General features: G+C 48.7%; 2 protein-coding genes across 2 annotated transcripts; both read right to left on the bottom strand.

Annotated features, from left to right (window-relative positions):
- Window positions 1-947: 947 nt before the first annotated feature.
- On the bottom strand, window positions 948-10,273 carry tmem116 (transmembrane protein 116). Its single transcript, XM_087848593.1, has 11 exons — window positions 10,128-10,273; window positions 8,560-8,606; window positions 7,971-8,034; window positions 6,787-6,918; window positions 3,511-3,615; window positions 2,206-2,255; window positions 2,040-2,123; window positions 1,828-1,963; window positions 1,608-1,752; window positions 1,434-1,513; window positions 948-1,134 (listed from the first exon to the last, which is right to left on the bottom strand). Exons 1-11 carry the CDS (start codon window positions 10,215-10,217, stop codon window positions 964-966), a joined length of 1,104 nt encoding a protein of 367 aa, XP_087704719.1. The 5' UTR covers window positions 10,218-10,273; the 3' UTR covers window positions 948-963.
- A 1,101-nt stretch (window positions 10,274-11,374) lies between these two features.
- On the bottom strand, window positions 11,375-20,307 carry LOC102798195 (uncharacterized). Its single transcript, XM_087848592.1, has 10 exons — window positions 20,189-20,307; window positions 18,437-18,509; window positions 17,986-18,098; window positions 17,112-17,812; window positions 15,778-16,110; window positions 15,609-15,684; window positions 15,087-15,394; window positions 14,918-14,998; window positions 14,546-14,699; window positions 11,375-14,351 (listed from the first exon to the last, which is right to left on the bottom strand). The coding sequence occupies exons 3-10, from the start codon at window positions 18,047-18,049 to the stop codon at window positions 13,624-13,626; spliced, it is 2,445 nt and encodes an 814-aa protein (XP_087704718.1). The 5' UTR covers window positions 18,050-18,098; window positions 18,437-18,509; window positions 20,189-20,307; the 3' UTR covers window positions 11,375-13,623.
- Window positions 20,308-20,343: the final 36 nt, after the last annotated feature.

The following is a 20,343-nucleotide window of genomic DNA, read 5'->3' as shown; positions in this document are numbered from 1 at the left end:
TCAGAAGTCTAGAAGCCTCGGTGGGAAATAGTAAACAAAGCTGGGGCATAGAAGCAGAACCGAGTCGTATGTGTGGAGGGACAGTAACTGTGTGTGTATATGTAAGCATTTAAACACTGCAGAGACAATTAACAGTAACAGTATTGTAGAAATTCATTTCACCGAAACAATAACGTGGTGCACAGTGTGACGTCAAAAAAGGCGCGCACCTTTGACGCTGCGTTTTCTGCGTTTTTCTCGTCCACACGTAAATGCAAAAACGGAGTTTTAGAAAATCTCCACCCTGGCCGGAGTTTTTAAAAATCTCAGTTTTCAGTGACCAAAAACGCCGTTTACGTGTGGACGAAAGCTGCAAACACATAGAAAAATCTGCGTTTTCAAAAATACCCGGGTACGTGTGGACGTAACCTTAGAGTGGAGATGGAGCTGCAAATGACAGGAAGGAAGCCGACGACTGCGTTCTGTATAAATCTCTGTTTTAATGCATAAACAGTCAATAGAAATAAAAAGAAAACAAACTCAGACGTGATTAAAGGAGCATATTTACAAAAAGTCTCAGAAATTAAATCTGGACAAAAACAGAACACAGGGAATAATTTTCTGTCATTTGCACATTTCATAAAACATACAAACGTCCAAAAACATGCGTCTTCATTTTCACTGTGCGCCGTGACCAGCAGGGGTCATGTGACCTGCCTGAACAAACCCCTGTGAGGCCCGTCCGTGCGACGCAGCTCACAGGTGATGATGTCGCGTCTCTTTCAAATCCTGTTTTCGGCGTCGCTCTTCCTCTCGGTGTAAAGCCCCCCCCCCTCCTGCTTCTTCCCTTTTTTCTCGCCTCAGTGCTTCAGGATCATAGGTGGAAGTTTGATGCAGAAACAAAGTTTCCCCTCGAGGAAAGCGAAAGTTCAGACTCTCCTCTCGAGGCAGATGGCAGAGACACCCCCTCAGTCTCGGTGCGTCTCAGGCGAGCGTTTGCAGGGTCTGGTAGCCCCTCCTCTTCTGCGCTCGCAGCAGAGGCGTCTGAGTGTCCACGTCTCGAGACGAAAACGTCCTGCGGGCTCGGCGCAGGGACACGCGAATCCATCCGTAGACCAGACAGTTAAAGAAGCCCTGAGAGGCCGAGGTTAACGCCTGAGGACACAAGACACGCTCGGGTCAAAGACACGTGAAAAGAGAGGCGAGTGAGCGATAACGATGAGCCTGAAATATCTGATGAATCGCAGAAACCAGAAGGCAACAAAAGACCAGTCAAGCAGTCACGAAGGCTCAAACAGGAAGCTTGATGAGAGACATGGTTACACAAAGAGCACAAAATGACCCGACACACAAATTCAACCACAAACTGTTTGACAGCCTCAGAAAAAGACGACACTCCACCACAAACAGGTAAACGAGCTCAAAGTGTGAATGTCGTGTTTCTCTGGACTCACCTGCAGGATGTAGAGCACCACCCCGGCTTTGCCCTGGCACGCCGCGGGATCCGCCACTCGCAGAAACGCCAGAATCACCGCTGAGGAAACAACACGACAAACAAAGACACGCTGAAACCTCGCTGACCGCGTCTGTCGTCAACAAGAACCAATCAGAGTCCGCGCCGAACAAACCTGGACCCCAGCAGAAGACGAAGACCAGCGGGTACAGGACCATCCTCCGGTCCATCACGCCGAACGAGGCCCGCTGCTCGCTGCCCAGGTAACCGTTAGAGGTCACGATGCGCCTGTAAATACAGCGCGCTTTGACCACGAGGACCTGCGGGGGGGAGAGGAGAGGTCACCTCCACGCGATGTTCGTAGAATAAGACGCGTCCGCGCGACGTGAACTCACCGTGATGCTCAGGAGGGTGACGAGCACGGTGATGAGGAAGACGGTGATGTGGTAGGTGTGCAGGTACAGGCAGCTCCGGCTCATCGGCTGCTCGCCCGACATCAGGAACAGCGCTCCGGTGTGCATCATCAGACACCTGGATGTGGAGAAAGCCCACTGAGCGTCTGTGTGGAAACAATCGTGGATTTGAACACTTTGTGTTCTGACCTCACCTGTACGGTTCGGTAAGGTTGGCCTGGCAGCGGCTGATGTTCCCCTCTATGATTACCGGCAGCATCAGCAGCACAGGAAGCAGACTGCAGACACAAGAGGAGGACTCACTGTTATCAGTACTGTGTGTGTGTTTGCATCCACACAGAGGCTGTGGCGCTCACTCACCATGAAACCAGAGCAACGATTTTACCCGCTGTGCTCACTCGGTTGGAAACCTGCACAAGGATGCAAAATATCAAAATGTATTTATAGAGCACATATTAAAACAACGATGTTGACCATAGTGCTTCACAGTCAGTAAAAGCACGAGACAATAAAACAAACAATAGGCAACAACACAACAAGCTAGAACAGCAACTAGTTTTAGGATGTGATTTAAAAGACTGGACTCGGCGGTACGAATGAACAGGGAGGTTATTCCAGAGTCTGGGTGCCACGGATGCAACGGCCCGGTCACCTCCTAGGTTGTGCTGGGAGCCTGTGATTGGACGATCTGCTCTGTTGGGATTGTATAAGTGGAGGAGTTCAGAGAGATAGCTGGGCCTGCTTTTATCTGTGTTTGGGTTTTTTTCTCTTTCTTTAAAGCCACCTACTATCTGTAGCAAGCCAAAAAGAACTGCGCACAATGCAGCCCCCCCTTTTATTTATGTATTTATTTTATTCTATTTTTGTTTGTTTTTTGTTTTTTTTTCTGTTTGTTTGTTTGTTTTTTGCCTTGTTCACGTGATAGTACTTTTTTTTTGTATGTGCCCATAGATTACACATTTTCTGCATCCAAATGGTTTGCCACAGCGTGGCGTAACCAGTTTCACAATGGCAGTGTTTGTAATCGCAATTTGAGTTATATTTTTCTGTACTTTTGTCATATTGGAAAATTTTAAATGAAGTTGTCACAAGAAAGAAAGCTGGGCGCTAAATTATTCAGAATTTTAAAACAAAATAATTTTAAAATCGATGCGATATTTAACAGGGAGCCAGTTTGTAATTTGGCTAAAATTGGAGTGATGCGTTCATGGATTCTCGTAGCTGTTAAAAGACGCGCAGCTGCATTTTGAATGAACTGAAGCCGGTAAAGAGACGAGTGTTGGAGGGCCGAGCAGAGGCAGTTACAGTCGTCCAGTGTGGATGTGTGGATCAGCTTTTCATGGTTTGTACAGCCTCGTGTTTACTGAGACAAACAAAGCTGTTCATGCTGTAATCAGGTACCAGATCAAAACTATTTTGAAGCATCAGGACCAAACATGGGGGGGTCTGTGCCACGTTTAGGACACTGGAGCATCTTTTTATCCTCTCAGGTTTCCCCAACCAGTCTACTGGGAGCTGTGGGCTGCTCAGAGTTTGACCCCGTCAGGTTTGTGTTATTCTTAAGCTTTATGAGCTGCAAACAAAACCCTGAAAGCTTTGTTTACTACCAGTGTCGTTGTTGTCTATTGTGTGTTTCGCTGCCCTGGCAGCTGGACAGATGTGTACCTGTACAGAGTATCCATCCATGCAGCTGCAGTACTTCTCCTTGATTCCTTTGTAGAGGTTCCAAACGTAGTTGAGGGTGTAGAAGAAGGAGGCCATGTAGAAAACCTGAAACAGAGTTTGTGATGAGACAAATCCTCGCTCACGTTCGCCGCGCTGATTTTCTAAACGGGTCACCTGACACCCCGCCCCCTTTTCAGACTTTAATAGAGCGCGAGAGCCAAAAGGGGCAGCTGACCCGGGGTTGTTGCTCTGAGAGATGTGGGTCAGGGATGTTTTTCTGCTTCCAGGCTGTCCTGTCCTGGTTCTGCTGCCCCACTTCATCCCAGAATGACCCAGTTCAGGATCTGGTCATCTGGGCCAGAATAGCTCACTCGATAGATATTTGTCAACAGAGACGTCAGCTGTGTCCCAAAACGTCGGCTGCATCCTTCGGAGGACCCGGTCTTCGCGGTCTACGTGGGCCGGGTCGTTCAAAGACCGAGAAAGCCGGAAGTGCGAGGCTGTGAAATGTGACGGTCTAGCCTTCAGATTAGCGTCACCGCTGTCTCGGTGGAGTTTAATAAACTCGGCAGTCTGCTCCTTGCTGTCTAAAATATAACAGGACACTGGAGTAAACTCTCGACCGTCTCACACTTCTGTTTAATCAGTTTTCTGTTTAACGTTTATTCAGCTGTGTGAAAATCCCAGAGGAACCCACCCGAGGGATTAATAAAGTTTTATTTAATCTAATAACTTTAATCTCAGCCAAACCGATTTACTCAGGAACAAATAAAACACAGAAAAAGACAAACAATTACATTTTTAAGTTATCCGAGTGACTTATATCATGTTTAACCTGAGTAGTGAAAGAGCACGGGTCTGAAAACGATGAAGCCGGGAGTCCACTGCTCTCGCCGGCTGGAGTGACCATTGAACCCCCCGGCTCACTATCGAGCTGGTGGGTAACAGACGTCTCCGAAAACGTCGGCGAACTTTTGCAAATATACGATGTCTTGATAAACCAGATATTTGATGTTCACACAGCTACTTTCTCGCCTGAAAATATGTTAAAAGTTTATTTTGTGGCCCAGAAAGATTAATAAGAGTAATATTAAAACTTAGTAGCGGCCGCCATTGTTGGCAGCTGAAATTTGGCTGGGCCGCGCTATGAATTCTGGGATATGGTGGGCCACGAAGGACACACCCGACCCATCCTTCAAATTTGGGGAAATGAAGGACGCATTTGAAGGAGTCGACGAATTGGGACAGCCTTCGTCGACTGGCTGTAACGTAATCGGCCTTCAAACGCGGCCTCCAGAGGATGCAGCCGACGTTTTGGGACACAGCTGTCATTTACCCGCTCGTCCTCGGGTGCTGGATTGGTTGTCATAGAAACAGAGGTAAAACCGCACCCAGTTTATTTGATGTAAACGGGACTGAAGGAGCTGGAGGAAGCGGATGAGTCACTGATGATAAAACATTTAGAGAGAGAAGCTCAGCAGCTCAGCTTCTCTTTAGTTTGCTGTTTCCTTGAGCTGATTGAATTTATTTTGTTTCTCTTTCAATTTTTCATCACGATTGCTGCCCCGACCTTTTTCCTGCCACTTCCTTTTCCTTTTTTTGGTGATTTGCCCTTTAGCACAAATCCTCTTGCTAAACTTACTCTTGTGTGGTTAAAAAACTCTTTTCTGATAACTATGGATAAAATCTGATGATTGCTTTTAGCTGTAAATGTGCTCCATGTGTTAAACATTTGACTCTATTGTGTGAAAGTTCTTGTTTTTTTGTTTGTTGGCACACGCTCAGCTTCTGTATTTCAGTTGTGTGTGGGGTCAACTTTGGCTGACTTCTCAGGAAACACTTTGCTTTGAGAATATGGAAATCCCTCGGCATCTCCACGCTTCACTCTGAAACTTTCCCCTGAAACAAAGTAAAGCGAACAAAGGAAGCCCGTCTGAAGTGGAGCTTGTTTTGAACATGTTGGGGTCACGTGATGAAGGTGGAAGTGTTACCGGTGTGGTCTGACCACCGCACTGGAATCACCGACGCTCCGTCGCTCATCTGGAAAATTGTGTGTGGCGTCGTGTTGTCAGAGCTGCTGCTCCGTCAGATCGGAGTTCATGCCAGCGATCGTCTCCCTGTTTATTTTATTTTAGTAGCTTTATCAGTAAAGTTGACCTGGGCTCCTCACACTAGGGCTGCCACAAACGATTATTTTGATAGTCGACTAATCAGATCATCATCCATTGGACGTAAAACTACAGCCTATTTCACCAGCAGCATCTGCTCTTATATAACTATCATTAGCTTACAGCTTTAAGTGTTTAAGGTATGTGCTAACTAAAAATAAAGACAAGATGATAGTTTATTAAATTTTAATGAAATTTGCAGATTGTTTCGGTGAAGTTTAATAAACTCCTTGCTATCTAAAATATAACAGGACACCGGAGTAAATTCTCGAGCATCTCACACTTCTGATAATCAGCTGTCTGCTTGACGTTTATTCAGCTGTGTAAAAACTATAACTTTAATCTCAGCCAAACCGATTTACTCAGGAACAAATAAAATACTAAAAAAAGCCAAACAATAACATTTTTAAGTTATCTAAGTGACTTATATATCATGTTTAACCTGAGTAGCGAAAGACGGCGGTGGGTTTGAAAACGATTTGCCGGGAGTCCGGTGTTCTCACGGCTCTAGTTAGCCTAGCCCCCGGCTAGCTATCGAGCTAGTGGCTAACAGACGTCTCCGAAAACGTCGGAGCGCTTTTGAAAATATGTGGTGTCTTGATAAACTGAGCAGATATTTGAGGTTTACACAGCTACATTCTCGCCTGAAAATATGTTAAACGTTTATTTTGTGACCCAGAAAGAATAATAAGAGTAATATTAAAACTAACTAGCTGCTGCCATTGTTGGAAACTGAGCTGGGCTGCGCTATGAATTCTGGGACACAGCTTCTTCTTCTTCGGGGTTTAACGGCAGCTGGCATCCTTGTACATGCAGTGCTGCCATCTTCTGTTTCAGTCCGTTATTACACTCTTAAATCCTACTACTTATTCCTGCGTCTTTTGGGATCTTACAAAGCTTCAAACGACACGTCGACTATTAAATCAGTCGTCGACGATTTTGATAGTCGACGTAATCGTGACTAGTCGACTAATCGTGGCAGCCCTACCTCATACACACAAACCCTCGGATCTTTCAGTTTGATTTTACTCCGTGGGTCACTTTGTCTTACAGTATAACCACAGCAGTCCAGTGTAGTGTTGTGTAGTGTTGTGTAGTGTTGTTTCACCTGTTCCACGATGTGCAGGTAGTAACAGTGCGTGCTCCGGCTTGTGCAGTCTTTAAAGAACAGGATGGAGCCGATCAGCCAGCACACGGCGAGCAGCAGGTCTGCGATGCTGAGCAGCATCAGAGGCTGCAGCTGCACGCACACACACACACACACACACACACACACACACACACACACAGGGATTACAGTGTGCTGAGAAATGATTTTAAAAGCTGGACGGAGCGAGGCTACTGTAGATGACCAGCAGGGGGCGACTCCTGGTTGTAGTGCAGCGGTCCCCAACCCCCGGGCCTCGGACCGGTACCGGTTCGCGAGTCGTTTGGTACCGGGCCGCAAGAGTTGAGGCTCAGGTGTGAAATGTATAGTTTTCGGGGTTTTTATCGGTTTTCAGCGTTATTTTGTTATCGTTTTTATTGTTAACTCGGTTTTCCTGGGTCTTTTCACGTGTGTTATGAATAAATCTTCCTTTTTTCGGTACTGGTACTAGTTTTATTTTGTTGTATTTATCCTTAAAGGCCGGTCTGTGAAAATATTGTCGGGCATAAACCAGTCCATGGCGCAAAAAAGGTTGGAGACCGCTGATGTAGAGGTAAGTCCGATTGGACAGAAGCTTATGAGAAAACGAGTCTCCTGTTCACCTGAAGACCTTTCTGGTGGGTTTCACGTCTCACTGAATAAACACGACGGCGGTTTTATAAACCTCATTAGGACTCGAGAAGGTGACGCATGTCTCAGGGTGGGGCTTCTTTGTGACTGATCGGGTGTCTTTTTCCTACTTAGAGACTCTTCTGTATAAAACGATGAGTGGACCCAGCGGTTACGTAATGTTTTCCTTCTTATCCACATGAAGGTTAGAAGCAGAGCTGACTCTGAATATAAATATGTGAACGACAGCACATCTTTGCTGCTGACCCCTCTGCGCCGGGGAAATCTGACCTCGTTAAAGCGTTGAACAATAGGTACAGTGTCAGTGTTCAGCCCCCTCTCATCACGCCTAGTTTCACATCAGCGGCTCGGCTGAGGTTTGGAAAAGAGAACTGGATAGCACAAAGGGTGATTTCACAGCGGCCACGTCCAGCTTTTATAAGCACTTCCTCTTCATTATTTTAACTTTAAAGTTCAGACCACAGTTTAGCTCACACAGTTTGTGCAAAGCGTCAGAGAACAGAGAAGCGGCTGACCTCGGGCTTCCGGCTGAGTCCCCGTAACATCAGGCAGCAGATGATGGAGCCTGAACCCAGAATGCTGCAAACACAAACACACATCATCCTCACAATACTGTAACCTCACGGGAAGAGCTCTGCGTTTAATAAGGATGGCGTGAAAGAAAAACAGCTGATTGGAACTGTGTCTGCCTCTATTGTCTGAGCGCTGTGACCTCTGACCCCTCAGGTCTTTCCCACTGGTCCCACACTGGGTAAATGAACCAGTAATAAAAGCCTAATGTGCTCTGAGCCCATTACAAACAAGTTTCTGTACAGGAACGTCCAACAGCCGAGATGACGACTCGGAGTCTTCTTCAGCGCTCGCAGTATTAAAAATGCAGGATTTCAGAGATTTATAGTAAAAAACAGCGTGTAGGTGTTTAGGTTGTAGCTCTGTGGGTCTCTTACTCAGTTTGCTTACGTTACATATCAAAAGGTCAAATGTATATGTCACTAAAATGTAGTAAAATGTAGTAGTACTGAACGTGACTGAAGTAAAATAAATTACTCATGAATGCCTTTTGTTTACTTTCCAGCTGTGCCTGTGGAGGATGAAGACACTGACCTGAGCACAGCCATGACGAGCTGGATCCAACTGACCACGACGTACACCTGCAGGGAAACAGGCAGGCGGTCAGCAGGCTGACACACACACACACACACACACACACACTGCAAACTTCACATTTCTTCACGATGAAGCACAAACATCAAACGTTACTTTGTTACTTATTCGAGCTCTTAGAGCTGCATGACTCTTAATGCGATTGTGCTTTAATCGATGCTGCAGCGAGCGTTCGTCTCTCGGTGAGGTCAGTTAACATCAGCTGCAGATGTGGGAGTGAAAGTGTTAAAAATAGAGACAAACAAACTGTGGGGGAAACACAAAAAACCCCAGAGGAAGTTCAGAAATTCACTCCGAGAGGAGAAAAAGGAAACTGTTGTAGTCTCATTATCACTTCTTTCTAAGATGTCAGTTTAACCATCTCACACCGACGAGGGTTTAAATTCAGTTTTCAACACACAAAAAGACCAACAAGATAACGGCGAGCGCGCACAACCCTCAAAGTGCCCGCTGACCGCGGCCTCCTCCTACACAGAATAAAACTGAACACGGCCCAAACATCACAAACTGCAGTTCCTCTGACGTCCACAGCTACCCATCGATGGAAGTAGCTAGCATTGACAGCACGCCACCCTCTCCAAATATGGTCACTTCTGGTGCCAAAAGACCAACATGGCTAAAATACTGACGCTTCAAAATCAGTGAGCGACGCCTTGTTGGATACCTCCATCTTTTAAATACAGTCTGTGAGAAAGTATAAATATGAATAAAATATGTTTTAACTAAATATGTTTATATTATCTATATATAAATATAATACATATAATATATATTTAATTATGATCAAGATCAATAGACTTTTTAAAATAAACAAATCCATGATTATGTACAAGAGAAAGAGAATAAATACAAATAAATATGACTGAACTCTTCGTACAGCGACCCTGTTTCTCAGTCTGTCTTTAACGAGTTGTGCACTAAATGAAGAGTGAGAGAAACCCAGTGTGTGTTTATGATGATGCTTTCTCTGCTTCTGCATTAAACCATCAGGTTGTTATTGTTCAGCGGTGAGCGCGAGCACCTCAAAGATTTTATTGGAAGTGAAATTTATGAATTTATTTCACTTCCTTCAGTCAGAGATGCTCGATTTAGTGCAGCAGCACAAAAACACGCGCTGATTGTTTTACTGGACTTTTGGCAGATGTTGAACTGACTGATTCTGAGTGCAGCTCACAGACTGAACCAACCGAGACTCATCACAGGAAACCAAACACATCCTGGACGTGACTCCGTGTAAATCACACTCGGATGGTTTCCTCCGGGTTGTTATTCACACACAGTAACAGCGCGGTGTACTGTCCCTTTAACGAGCTGCAGCATCACGTGACTACACCAATATAATCTAATAATACGAGTTTAGAAAACAGCTTCACTTTATTCATCATTCAATTATTGCATTATTGTAGATCCCACAATAATACACAGTTCGAGTTTATTTCCACGATCATCCAGCCGCATTTAAAGTTGCTGAGCTCCGTTAAAGTGCTTGAATGTGCGCGTGAGCTCACCTGCGTCCAGTCCTCGGCTCCGGTGGTGTTTGCTGCTGTGTGGTTGGTCAGAATCATGTCGTCTGAAGACATCACAAACTCTCTGAGCATTTCAAATAATCAAGCTGAAGGTGATCACGTGATCGTACCTGGTCTTGGAGCGGTCAGCTGAGCCTCCCGTAGGCTGTCGGGACCAGCTTTTATCCTGCAGGATGGCGCGGTGTCCGCTGACCCCGCCCCCGGGGGGTCTGGCCACGCCCCCTGTCCGTGAGGGGAATACCCACCTGCCTGACGGCGTCGGAGCTTCGCTTTTATTAAATTAAATAAATAATTAAGTGAAGAAGCAGCAGCTGTGAGTACTTCTACTCCAGTACTTGTGTAATATACTCAGTATTTTACTTATACTTTATATATTAGCTCAGGACTCCTGAGGGAACTGCTGATCTTTTTCCCCTTTAGCCATCAGAATTATTGCCTGAAGAAAGATGCCGAGCGGATCATCATGGCCTCGCCATGTTGGTCCATTTGATTGACCTTTATTATAATTATGTATTTATTTTATTCAGGGAGGGTGGTGAGGGGCGATAGGCCTCCATACCTCGGAGAGCCTGAGATGTTCCCAGAGAGGCGGAGTCTATGACCCGACCTGACATATAGACGAACAGGCGCACGCAGACACAAACATGCATTCCCACCCCCACATACACATAAACAAATCCTCGGTGCTCACCCGACGTGGAGACAGACACTCCCCAAACATTCTCCACATCCCAGGTCCAGGTACCCTCGCCACAAAGGGGCAAACCATACCTAGACCCAGGAGATGTAACCCTTTTCCCTGAAGTGGAGACAAGCAGACCGCCCCCTTATCTCCATTAGCAGGGAGGCCCCGCATCCCAGACCCCAATCTAACTCCCAGCACCTCCTCCCAGCCCCCCAGCCCCCCAGCCCCGACAGTTAACAGAGAACAGGGGTGAGTGAAGACGCTGATATGTAATGTTGCTGCGCGCTGTTCTAAAGTGCATTTAAAACACAGGCGGGCATGGTCAGTGTTCCCTCTAAGCTGCGCGCGTGCGCAATTACGCACTGCTGGCACGGTCTCTGCGCACAGAAAAAAAAAATTAACCTGAATTTAAATTAAAACTTTAACAATCCAGTTTTGCAGTGTGAGTCAGTGACTGGCTGCTAAAAATATCTGCAATGTTTGTTTTTTTTCCTGAATACTGTCGTTGTTTATATTTATTTATATAGCGTCAAATCACAACAAAAGTCGCCTCAAGGCGCTTCATAGATACAGAGAAAAACCCAACAATCATATGACCCCCTATGAGCAGCACTTTGGCGACAGTGGGAAGGAAAAACTCCCTTTTAACAGGAAGAAACCTCCAGCAGAACCAGGCTCAGGGAGGGGCGGGGCCATCTGCTGTGATTGGTTGGGGTGAGAGAAGATGTAGCTAAGAATGTGCTCAGCTTCATCTAGAGGTGGTGCTCTGCACACCACCACACAGCCCAGAGGCTTCACCTCAGCCACGACCTGCCGTTCACCCCATAAATGCATTTGATATGTAAATAATGAAATGCATGAACAGTTTGTCTCAGTTTAATGTTTCAGATTATAAACTGATGATGAACTCGCTCCATGCTGGGACACCTCAGATTCCTGTCTGCTTCCCACAGACTGAACCTGGAAACATTTAAACAGGAAATATCTACAACTCGTGGGAAAATCCCTCGTCGGGACGTGAAAGGTTTGTTGGACGTGACGTATAAACTCTCACAGGTATTCTCACTTTCAGTTTCATTCATGGACATAATCCCACTCATTTAAGCTCCCTGTTACACGCTGTTGTATTTAACTCGAGCTGCTGTAACAAGAGAAGATCAATCATACCCATCAGCCACTTTATTAGGTACACCTTGCCAGTACAGGATTGGTTTCTTCTTCCCAGCGTCGACGAGGTTCTGGAAGCGTTCCTCAGAGACTCTCCGTGTTGACGTGACATCGTCACAGACTTACTGCAGAGCTGTGGACTGCATCCATGACATGTGGCGACTGTGGAGGCGTTTGGAGGACAGTGAACTTGAAACCATCACGCCCTCCCGACAGAGATCCTGGATGTTGTGGCAGATCTTCTGCTGTAGCTCATCTGCTTCAGGCTGTGATGTGTCAGAGACGCTCTTCTGCATACCTTTGTTATAATAAGTTATATACGTTTGGTCATTCTCCTCTGACCTGCGGCACCAACCGAGCATTTTCTTTACAGAGATCTGTAAACTCAGCAGGTGTACCTAATAAAGTGGGCAGTGAGTGTAAATATAAACTTCTCAGAGTTCATATACTGCCACCTGCTGGTAGAAAGATATCAGTCGTGTTGTTTCTGTGTTTTTAAATGTTTCTACTGTAAAAGTGACGGGAACATTTCTGTTGTTGACATAATTCCACAGATTTTTCCTCAGGATGCGATGAAGCGTTGGAGCGTTCAGCGCTCGTCTTTTAGCGTTTTCTGGTTGTAGTGGAGGAATCTGTGGTTCTGCAGGAACACGCAGCTGCTCGAGCTCCGGTACAAACTCAGGTTCAGGTTCAGGTTCAGGTGAGCTCAGAGGCTTTAAAGACCTGGTGACTTTAGAAGTGTACAAACTGGAAGAGGGACAGTTTTTTAGTTTAGACCATAGGTGTCAAACTCTGGCCGAAGCCATACCGAATTACTATCAGAGCTGGCCTGCTGGTATTATACAGCTAATATATATATTGTTTAGTATTAAGCTTTGCTTGTTTCATATTCAGTTTTTCAGCAAAACTTGTTTGAGTCCATAAGAAAAGATTCATTCTTATATCTGGAGAAAGATTTTTTTCAATAAATATTAATGTTAGCCCGCGACTTTGTTCCAGTTTTGAATTTTGGCCCACTGTGTATTTGAGTTTGACACCCCTGGTTTAGACTCTCTAGCTGACCTTTGACCTTCATATATCAGCTGTTTTACCTCTATAGAAATGAAATCAGAACCAGGGCTGCTGATCTGTAGCACCAAATATTCAACGAGCACTAAAAGTTTGAAAAACCCTTCGTGACCACGCCTCTCGTTTGAAACACGTGACCTCCAAATGAGAAGCTGTCGGCAAAGTTCAGGGTTCACATCCGGACACGCGTCTGTGGTTCAGGCACCAAAAGCACTTTGGTTAACGGGTCAGTGTGGTCCAATCAGACGGCCGGATCGTGGACCAGCGGCTCGTTTGGAGGCAGAGATTCGTTCTGTTACTTGGGACGCTGTTAGCCTAGCTTAGCATACAGGCTGAAGGCTCATGCTTCTTCCTGTTTCTTCACTGTGTCCACGACAGGAATGTAATGACAGTTGCAACAGGAAGTGAGCTGAGGCGGGGCTAACAGCATCTCAGAACCTTTCCTTTAAGGCAGATTTAACCGAGCGCGTCCTCTGAACTCACACTGGTTTCACTGGTTACTCGCTGACTTTTGTCCACACTGGTTTTCCCAGCACGGGCCTCCCTCTCTCACCGCTTTCAGAGACTCTCATTGGTCGAGGAGGTCCCGGCCTCCCTCAGCCCGGCTGGCTGCAGCTCGTGCTTCTTCATGTGCTTCCTGAAGACTCGGGCTCCGCTCAGGTTCTTCTGGCAGATGTTGCAGAAGTACGGCCGAGCCTCCGAGTGCACGTCCACGTGGTAGGTGAGCTCGAGGGCGCGGCTGAAGCTCTTGCTGCACAGCGGGCACTGGTAGCGGACGCCCGAGTGCGTCAGCTGGTGCTCTTTGAGCGAGCTGCGCTGCTTGAAGGTCTTGGGACAGATGGGGCACTGATACGGCCGGGCGTCGGTGTGCAGACGCTGGTGCCGGCGCAGCGCGCTGGAGAAGGTGAAGCTCTTGCTGCAGATGCTGCAGGTGTAGGGTCTCTCTCCCGTGTGGATCCTCTGGTGCTCTGTCATGTGCACGTGCTGGATGAAGCTCTTCCTGCAGGTGGGGCACTGAAAGGGACGCTCGCCCGAGTGGATCCGCAGGTGCTTCTGCAGCGCTGACGCTTTGAAGCAGTCGCGCCCGCAGACGGGGCAGCAGTGCCGTGATTTCCCATCAGCCCCACTGTCGGCCTGTGGGTTCAGGGGTCCGTGAGGACTTGTGGGCCCATCGCAATCTATGAATCCATCAGGGTGTAGAGGTACATCAGGGTCTGTGGGTCCGTCAGGAACTGTGGATCCGTCAGGAACTGTGGATCCGTCAGGAACTGTGGGTCCATCAGGGTCTGTGAGAGACATCAGAGGGAACTCAGAGAAACACCGGCTGCTGCTGAGGAGAGTGCCTGCAGGCTTCATGAGGGCGGTCAGCGTTTCAGGGTCAAACATGCAGCCGTCCAATCATCATTCAGAAAAATCAAACTGCCCTCACAGAGCCCGTCGGGAACAATCAATAACTAATTAATTAAAGATGAAGACTCACTGCCGCGCGCTGGCCTCCAGTCCTCTTCCTCACCATCAGAGTTTATCAGCCCGCTCATGTCTGGCTCTTTACGCTCCTCGCTGTTGCCCCGCCCCTCAGTGGGGCGGGGTTTGTTAACAGAGGGCTCGACTCTGGTGAAAACATCTACGGAGGTCTGTAGAAGTAGACAAAGACAGTTAAATGTTGGCGTGATTATGTCTCCAGATAAATGACAGTAATTTAAAATCACTGTGGCGTGATGTGAGTAGCGAGCACGCGGGTTCACACAGAGGACTGGAGCGCCCTGGACTGTCGGTGACGGCGTTCTGTGCTGACCTCATTCTGCACCTCAGACACAGGTCAAAGTTCACCTGAGACCAGCTGTTTTCTTACCTGCACACCTTCATCCACCTCCTTCTTCTTCATCCCCAGCTCCACCTTCCCGCCCTCGATCTTCATGTCGAACCAGAACACCTGAAAGATGCAGAAAATCTGATCTGAGTGCAGTTTCTATCAGTCGAACGCACGCTCAGATGAAAGAGCTTTGAAGTCTGGGCGTCACCTTGTCGGCGGGGTCGGCGATGAGCCCGTCCCTGATGTGGGTCCTCATGTGCTGGCGCAGCAGGCAGGGCTTCAGGAAGCTGCGGGGGCAGATGCTGCAGGCGTGCGGCTTGTCGGCCATGTGGGTCTTCCTGTGCACTCGCAGGGTGGCCGCGCTGCTGAGGATCTTCGCGCATACCGGGCAGCGGTGCGGCTTCTCCGAGTCGTGGACCTTGGCGTGCTCCAGGAGAGCCGACATCTCCGGGAAGCTCCTCCCACAGCTGAGGCAGCTGTGGGAGGAGCTTCCCTTCGGAGTATCGGCGCTCCCGCCTGAGGACGAACAGGAAGAGGGAGTGAAGGACCTGCTTAACTCAGCCGTTCATGTCACCTGGTACTGTATCGTTAAAGCTCACAGACTAAAAGGACAGACAGCTAAACTGTGCAGAACATAACGTGTGGCGTGAAATGAGAAGCTGCTTTGTCGGCGCGCGAACGGGCCGACCCGTCTGGCTCTCGTCTGAAACGAGGAGCTGGAGTTTCTCACCGGTCGCCGAGTCTCCGTCTGCGTTCCCGGCGTTCCCGTTCTCCTCTTTCATCCCGCTGAGCGATTCACCCGTTTTCTGGAACAGAGCGCAGATCTGAGGTCAGTTTACCTGCATCAGCAGGTCAGATCATGAAGCTAACATTTCAAACACGCCAAATAATCCTCTTACATTCTGAAGTCGAGCCTCGCTGCTCCCCGGCTGGTCTGAAGGCTGTGATTGGTCGTCAGCGGCGGCGCTGCACTCTTCCCTGCTGTGGATCTCCTGATGCTTCCTCAGCACTCTGAGCACAGAGAAGCGCTTCATGCAGACGTCGCACTGGTACGGCCTCTCTCCGGTGTGAGAGCGCATGTGCTCCTTCAGCCGCGACGCTCGACCGAACTCTCGGCCGCAGACGCCGCAGGTGAACCGCTGCGCCCTCTGGTGGAGCTGCCGGTGCTGCAGCAGCTTCTCCACAGACAAGAAGTCCTTCTGACACAGGAAGCAGTGAAGATTCGTCTCCCCCTGAGTGTCAGACAGACGGAGAACAACCTGAAGCTTCAACGTTTAGCTCAAACCAACTCACAGCAACAGCTTTACATCGTTACAGGGAGGAAGACAGAACCAGGCTCGGGAAGAGAATAAACAGAGGCAATGCTGACAGCCTCCCAGAGTCTGTCTGAGTGCAGGCGAGACACCCAATATCTCGCCCTCTGTGGCGACACGTTGTGTCTTAAAACAAAGACCTGAGAATCGAGTCGCAGACACGGGGGTCAGAAGGGCGTCGACTACGATAATGAGTCCGACCTGGAGTCGAAGAGACAAAATGATCGAGAGGAACCAGGAGAGCAGAGGGAACGCTGTCCCAACGCTCTGCTGTCAGGTTAACAGCTGTTCAACATCTGGTTCTCCAGCTGTGGGGGGACACGTTACTGTTCGACTTCCCCACCTCCTGGCCCCGCCCCTCCCTGAGCCTGGTTCTGCTGGAGGTTTCTTCCTGTTAAAAGGGAGTTTTTCCTTCCCACTGTCGCCAAAGTGCTGCTCACAGGGGGTCATATGATTGTTGGGTTTTCTCTGTATGTATTATTGTAGGCTCTACTGTACATTATAAAGAACCTTTGGAGCTTTAAAACTGAATTGGATCGCTGTGAGCTCCACCTCCAAACTGGTCCTCTAAGCAGAACTTCGGACTCGGTGTTTCTCCTGAATTCTGCTTGAATGGTCCAAATGAATTCCCACCTCTTTTCCCAGGATTTCAGTGTGAAGTTGGAGGTCAGGTCAGCGTGAAACTAAGTGAATTTAACCTTCAGTTCATTGAGCTTGAATCTGATTTTATTGCTTATGACAGACAGTAACTGTGAGGAGCGGCGTGTGAGCCAGAAACAGCCAATCATAGCGAGCCGCTCGCCTACTTTAAGTCACGACACAAAAGGAAAATGTGACACTTCTAAAGAAACTGTTCACACAGACCAATCCCTCCTTTCACTCTTCCAGCAGTCACGTGACCACACCTGTGTGACGCTCACCTCTCCGTCAGCACCTTCAACTTTGACCACCTGGATCTGCTCGGCGTGCTTCTGCAGGTGTTTCCTCAGCAGACCCGGCCTGTTGAAGCTCTTGCCGCACAGCGAGCAGGGGTGCGGCTGCTGCCCCGTGTGCAGCCTCACGTGATCCCTGAAGGACGACGCCGTGGAGAAAACCTTCTCGCAGATGGAGCAGGAGTACAAGTTCTGTCCCGTGTGGGTTTTCTGGTGGTCGACGAGCCCCGTCCTGGAGGCGAAGCTCTTGGGGCACAGCGAGCAGAGGAACGGCCTTTCTCCGGTGTGAGTGCGCTCGTGCTGGACGAGGTGGCGCCGCTGGACGAATCCTCTCCCGCACACCGAGCAGCAGTGGGGTTTCTCTGCGGCGTGGCTGAGCCGGTGACGCCGCAGGCAGCTGAGCTGGGCGTAGCTGACGCCGCAGTCGGGGCAGGAATACGGCTTCTCTCCGGTGTGAACCCGCTGGTGGACCGCCACGTTTATCTTCTTTGTGAAGCGTTTGCTGCACAGCGAGCAGCTGTACGGCTTCTCGCCCGTGTGGGCGGTCATGTGATCGACCAGGCGGGAGGGACGCGAAAACTCCCGGCCGCATACCGAGCACCGGTGGCAGCGCTTTGACCGGTGAGCGCCGTCTGAAGCCGGTTCATCTGGTACAGAGAGACTCTGCACACCTGGGTCGAGCCCCGCCCCTGCAGGACACAAATACATAAATGTATTAAAATAAAATCACGTTTTAAAGGATTTCCTTTAACTTTCAATATGAATCACGTGAAAATCAATCAGAAGAGCAGAGGTAGAGGAGGCTGGGCAGACGCTCCCCCCGTAACTCTGACACATAAATAACCCAACGAGGGTCCCTAACCTTGAGCAGGGAGCTGCTGACAGTCCTCTCCTGTTTCCTCAGGCTCCTCCTTCACTCCATTCATCTCCTCATGCTCTCCTCCTCCTCAGTGTTGATGCGTCTCCGTCAGGCTTCTGAAATAATAATGATGGATTGCATTTATAGAGCTTTACAATTCCACTATTCATTCACACAGTGGTGGAGCAGCTACAGTTGTAGCCACAGCTGCCCTGGGGCAGACTGACCGAGGCGAGGCTGCCATATCGCGCCATCGGCCCCTCTGGTCATCACCAGGAGGCGGCAGGTGAAGTGTCTTGCCCAAGGACACAACGACCAGGACAGACAGAGCTGGGGATCGAACCGGCGACCTTCCGGACCCTGAACCACATTCGCCCCGACCAATAATAAACAATTGTACACAAACTTCCTGCTCACGGTGAAAGCACCACAGAGTGTTAGTGTGCAGACGTACCTGAAGCCTGGTTGGTTTCCTCTGAGACGAGCCGCATGAAGCCGTCGTCGCCCGGCTGGAGTGAGTCCTCACACTGAGACAGAAGCAAACATGAATCAACCTTAACCGTTCGTCAGCGTGCTGCGTCTGCGACACCGCTCTGTCCTGATGACACACCGATGAGCCAACGTGGCTCACCATCATCAGGCCTCGGCGCTCCACGCTGACGGATGTTTCACTGATCGATCGCTTTGAATCAGCTAGATCGATACACCGCAACCCCGCCTCCTCTCCATTTGCACACAGCATCACTCAGCTTAACTTCATCATCCTCCGGACCTCTCCACGTATCACTGGACGCCTCCTCCCCACAGACCACAACCCTACTGGTGACCACTTCTCCAACAGAAGGGAAACAAGGGGAATTTCACCTTTATCTGTTCAAATCATGGTCAGTATGTGCGAGGTGGTCAGGAGGTCCAAAAGTGAGTCTGCAGCCATCTGTGAGACATGGTGGAGGCTCTGCCGTGGTTTCAGCTGCATGTCAGCCAGCGGTGTTGGAGAGCTTTGATCAAACTGATCAAGTATGATCATCAGTTTGATCCACCATGCAGGAACATCTAGAAACATCTGATTGGAGGCAGATCTGGATAGAAACACATGCAGTGGATCACCACAGGCAGTTTTAGACTCAGATCAATTGTGGGATTAAGTACTGAACAGTCGACGGCACCGCATGCTGCCCCCTGTGGGTCACAGGGAGCTGTGCTGAGATAAAGAAACGGTGCATTTGTAAGAACACTGTTATTATAACGTTACAGGACACTGTGTCAGTGCTAGAGGACGAAAGAGACTGAACAGAAAATGTGAATGTACGTTTAAGCTTCAAGCTATTAAAAAGTCACTTTATAACAAAATAAATACAAAACAACAAAGTAAACTTTGTTCAAATGTGCATCGTCCACATGAACAGCAGGTTTGAAATCAATTTGTATGTTTTATTTTTAAATGTTCAATTAATTTTGTTTGTGCTCCAAATAAATGAGAAATTGCCCTGTTTTCTTGTTCTGTGCCCACCCTGAGCCCCAGGTGTGGGACCGTCACTGTGGAACACCATAAGTCATGGATGGGCCTCCCCAGAGCCCGGACCCCTGCAGCAGTGTGGGATCCTCCTGACAGGCAACAGAACAACAGGCAGAAACATCCAAAGCAGCAGCTGGAGAGCTGCTGGAGGAAGCTTCCCGTGGTTCCGTCTATGTTTGCACATATTTCACATTTTCATCACAGAACATAAAGAAATGAGGTGGCTCAAGACTTTTGCACAGTGCTGTGTGTCTTTGTCTGCTCTCACTGTCATTTCTTCTTCCTTTACCGCACTGTGCGTGTTCGGAGCTTCCTGATCACACAGACAGCAGCTCGGAGCTCACGCTGATGGTTTTTGGTGCTTTAACTCGGAGCATCAAACGGACAGCCAGCTAGCCCATCAGCTAGCCTAGGAGCTAGCCCGCTATGTTAACGTAAAGCGTTCAGAGAGAAGCCCGGAGCTTCAAACACACTCGTCCGTACAGAATGGGCAAAGAAACGCCCGAAAAAGGATCTAAACCCGACGGTGTTACAGGAGGATCCCTGACAGCAGAGCGGCTGATGCTTAGCTGTGAGTGCGGCTAGCGCATGCTAACGCTAATTAGCTGTGATGGAGGCGGAGCGCCGGTTTAAAGGCTTCACAGCCGCCTTTGGCGAGCTAACCCGCAGGTGTACGGATGAAGCTCTCACCTGTCTGTCAGGAGCACTCACACCGACTCCAGGAGAACTGAAAACCAGGGAATGTTTTTAAAAAATGAAAAGAGCCAGACAGCAGGTGAGTCCCAACTGAACCTAACTCAGTGCTGCCGCCGCTGGCCGGGAAGGGAACTACAACAACACTGCAG

Source organism: Neolamprologus brichardi, chromosome 11 (assembly GCF_056152115.1).
Source record: "Neolamprologus brichardi isolate AB-2024 chromosome 11, ASM5615211v1, whole genome shotgun sequence".
NCBI lineage: Eukaryota > Metazoa > Chordata > Actinopteri > Cichliformes > Cichlidae > Neolamprologus > Neolamprologus brichardi.
The sequence above is the reverse complement of the archived record's forward strand: the minus strand, read 5'-3'. Positions and strand labels throughout refer to the sequence as shown.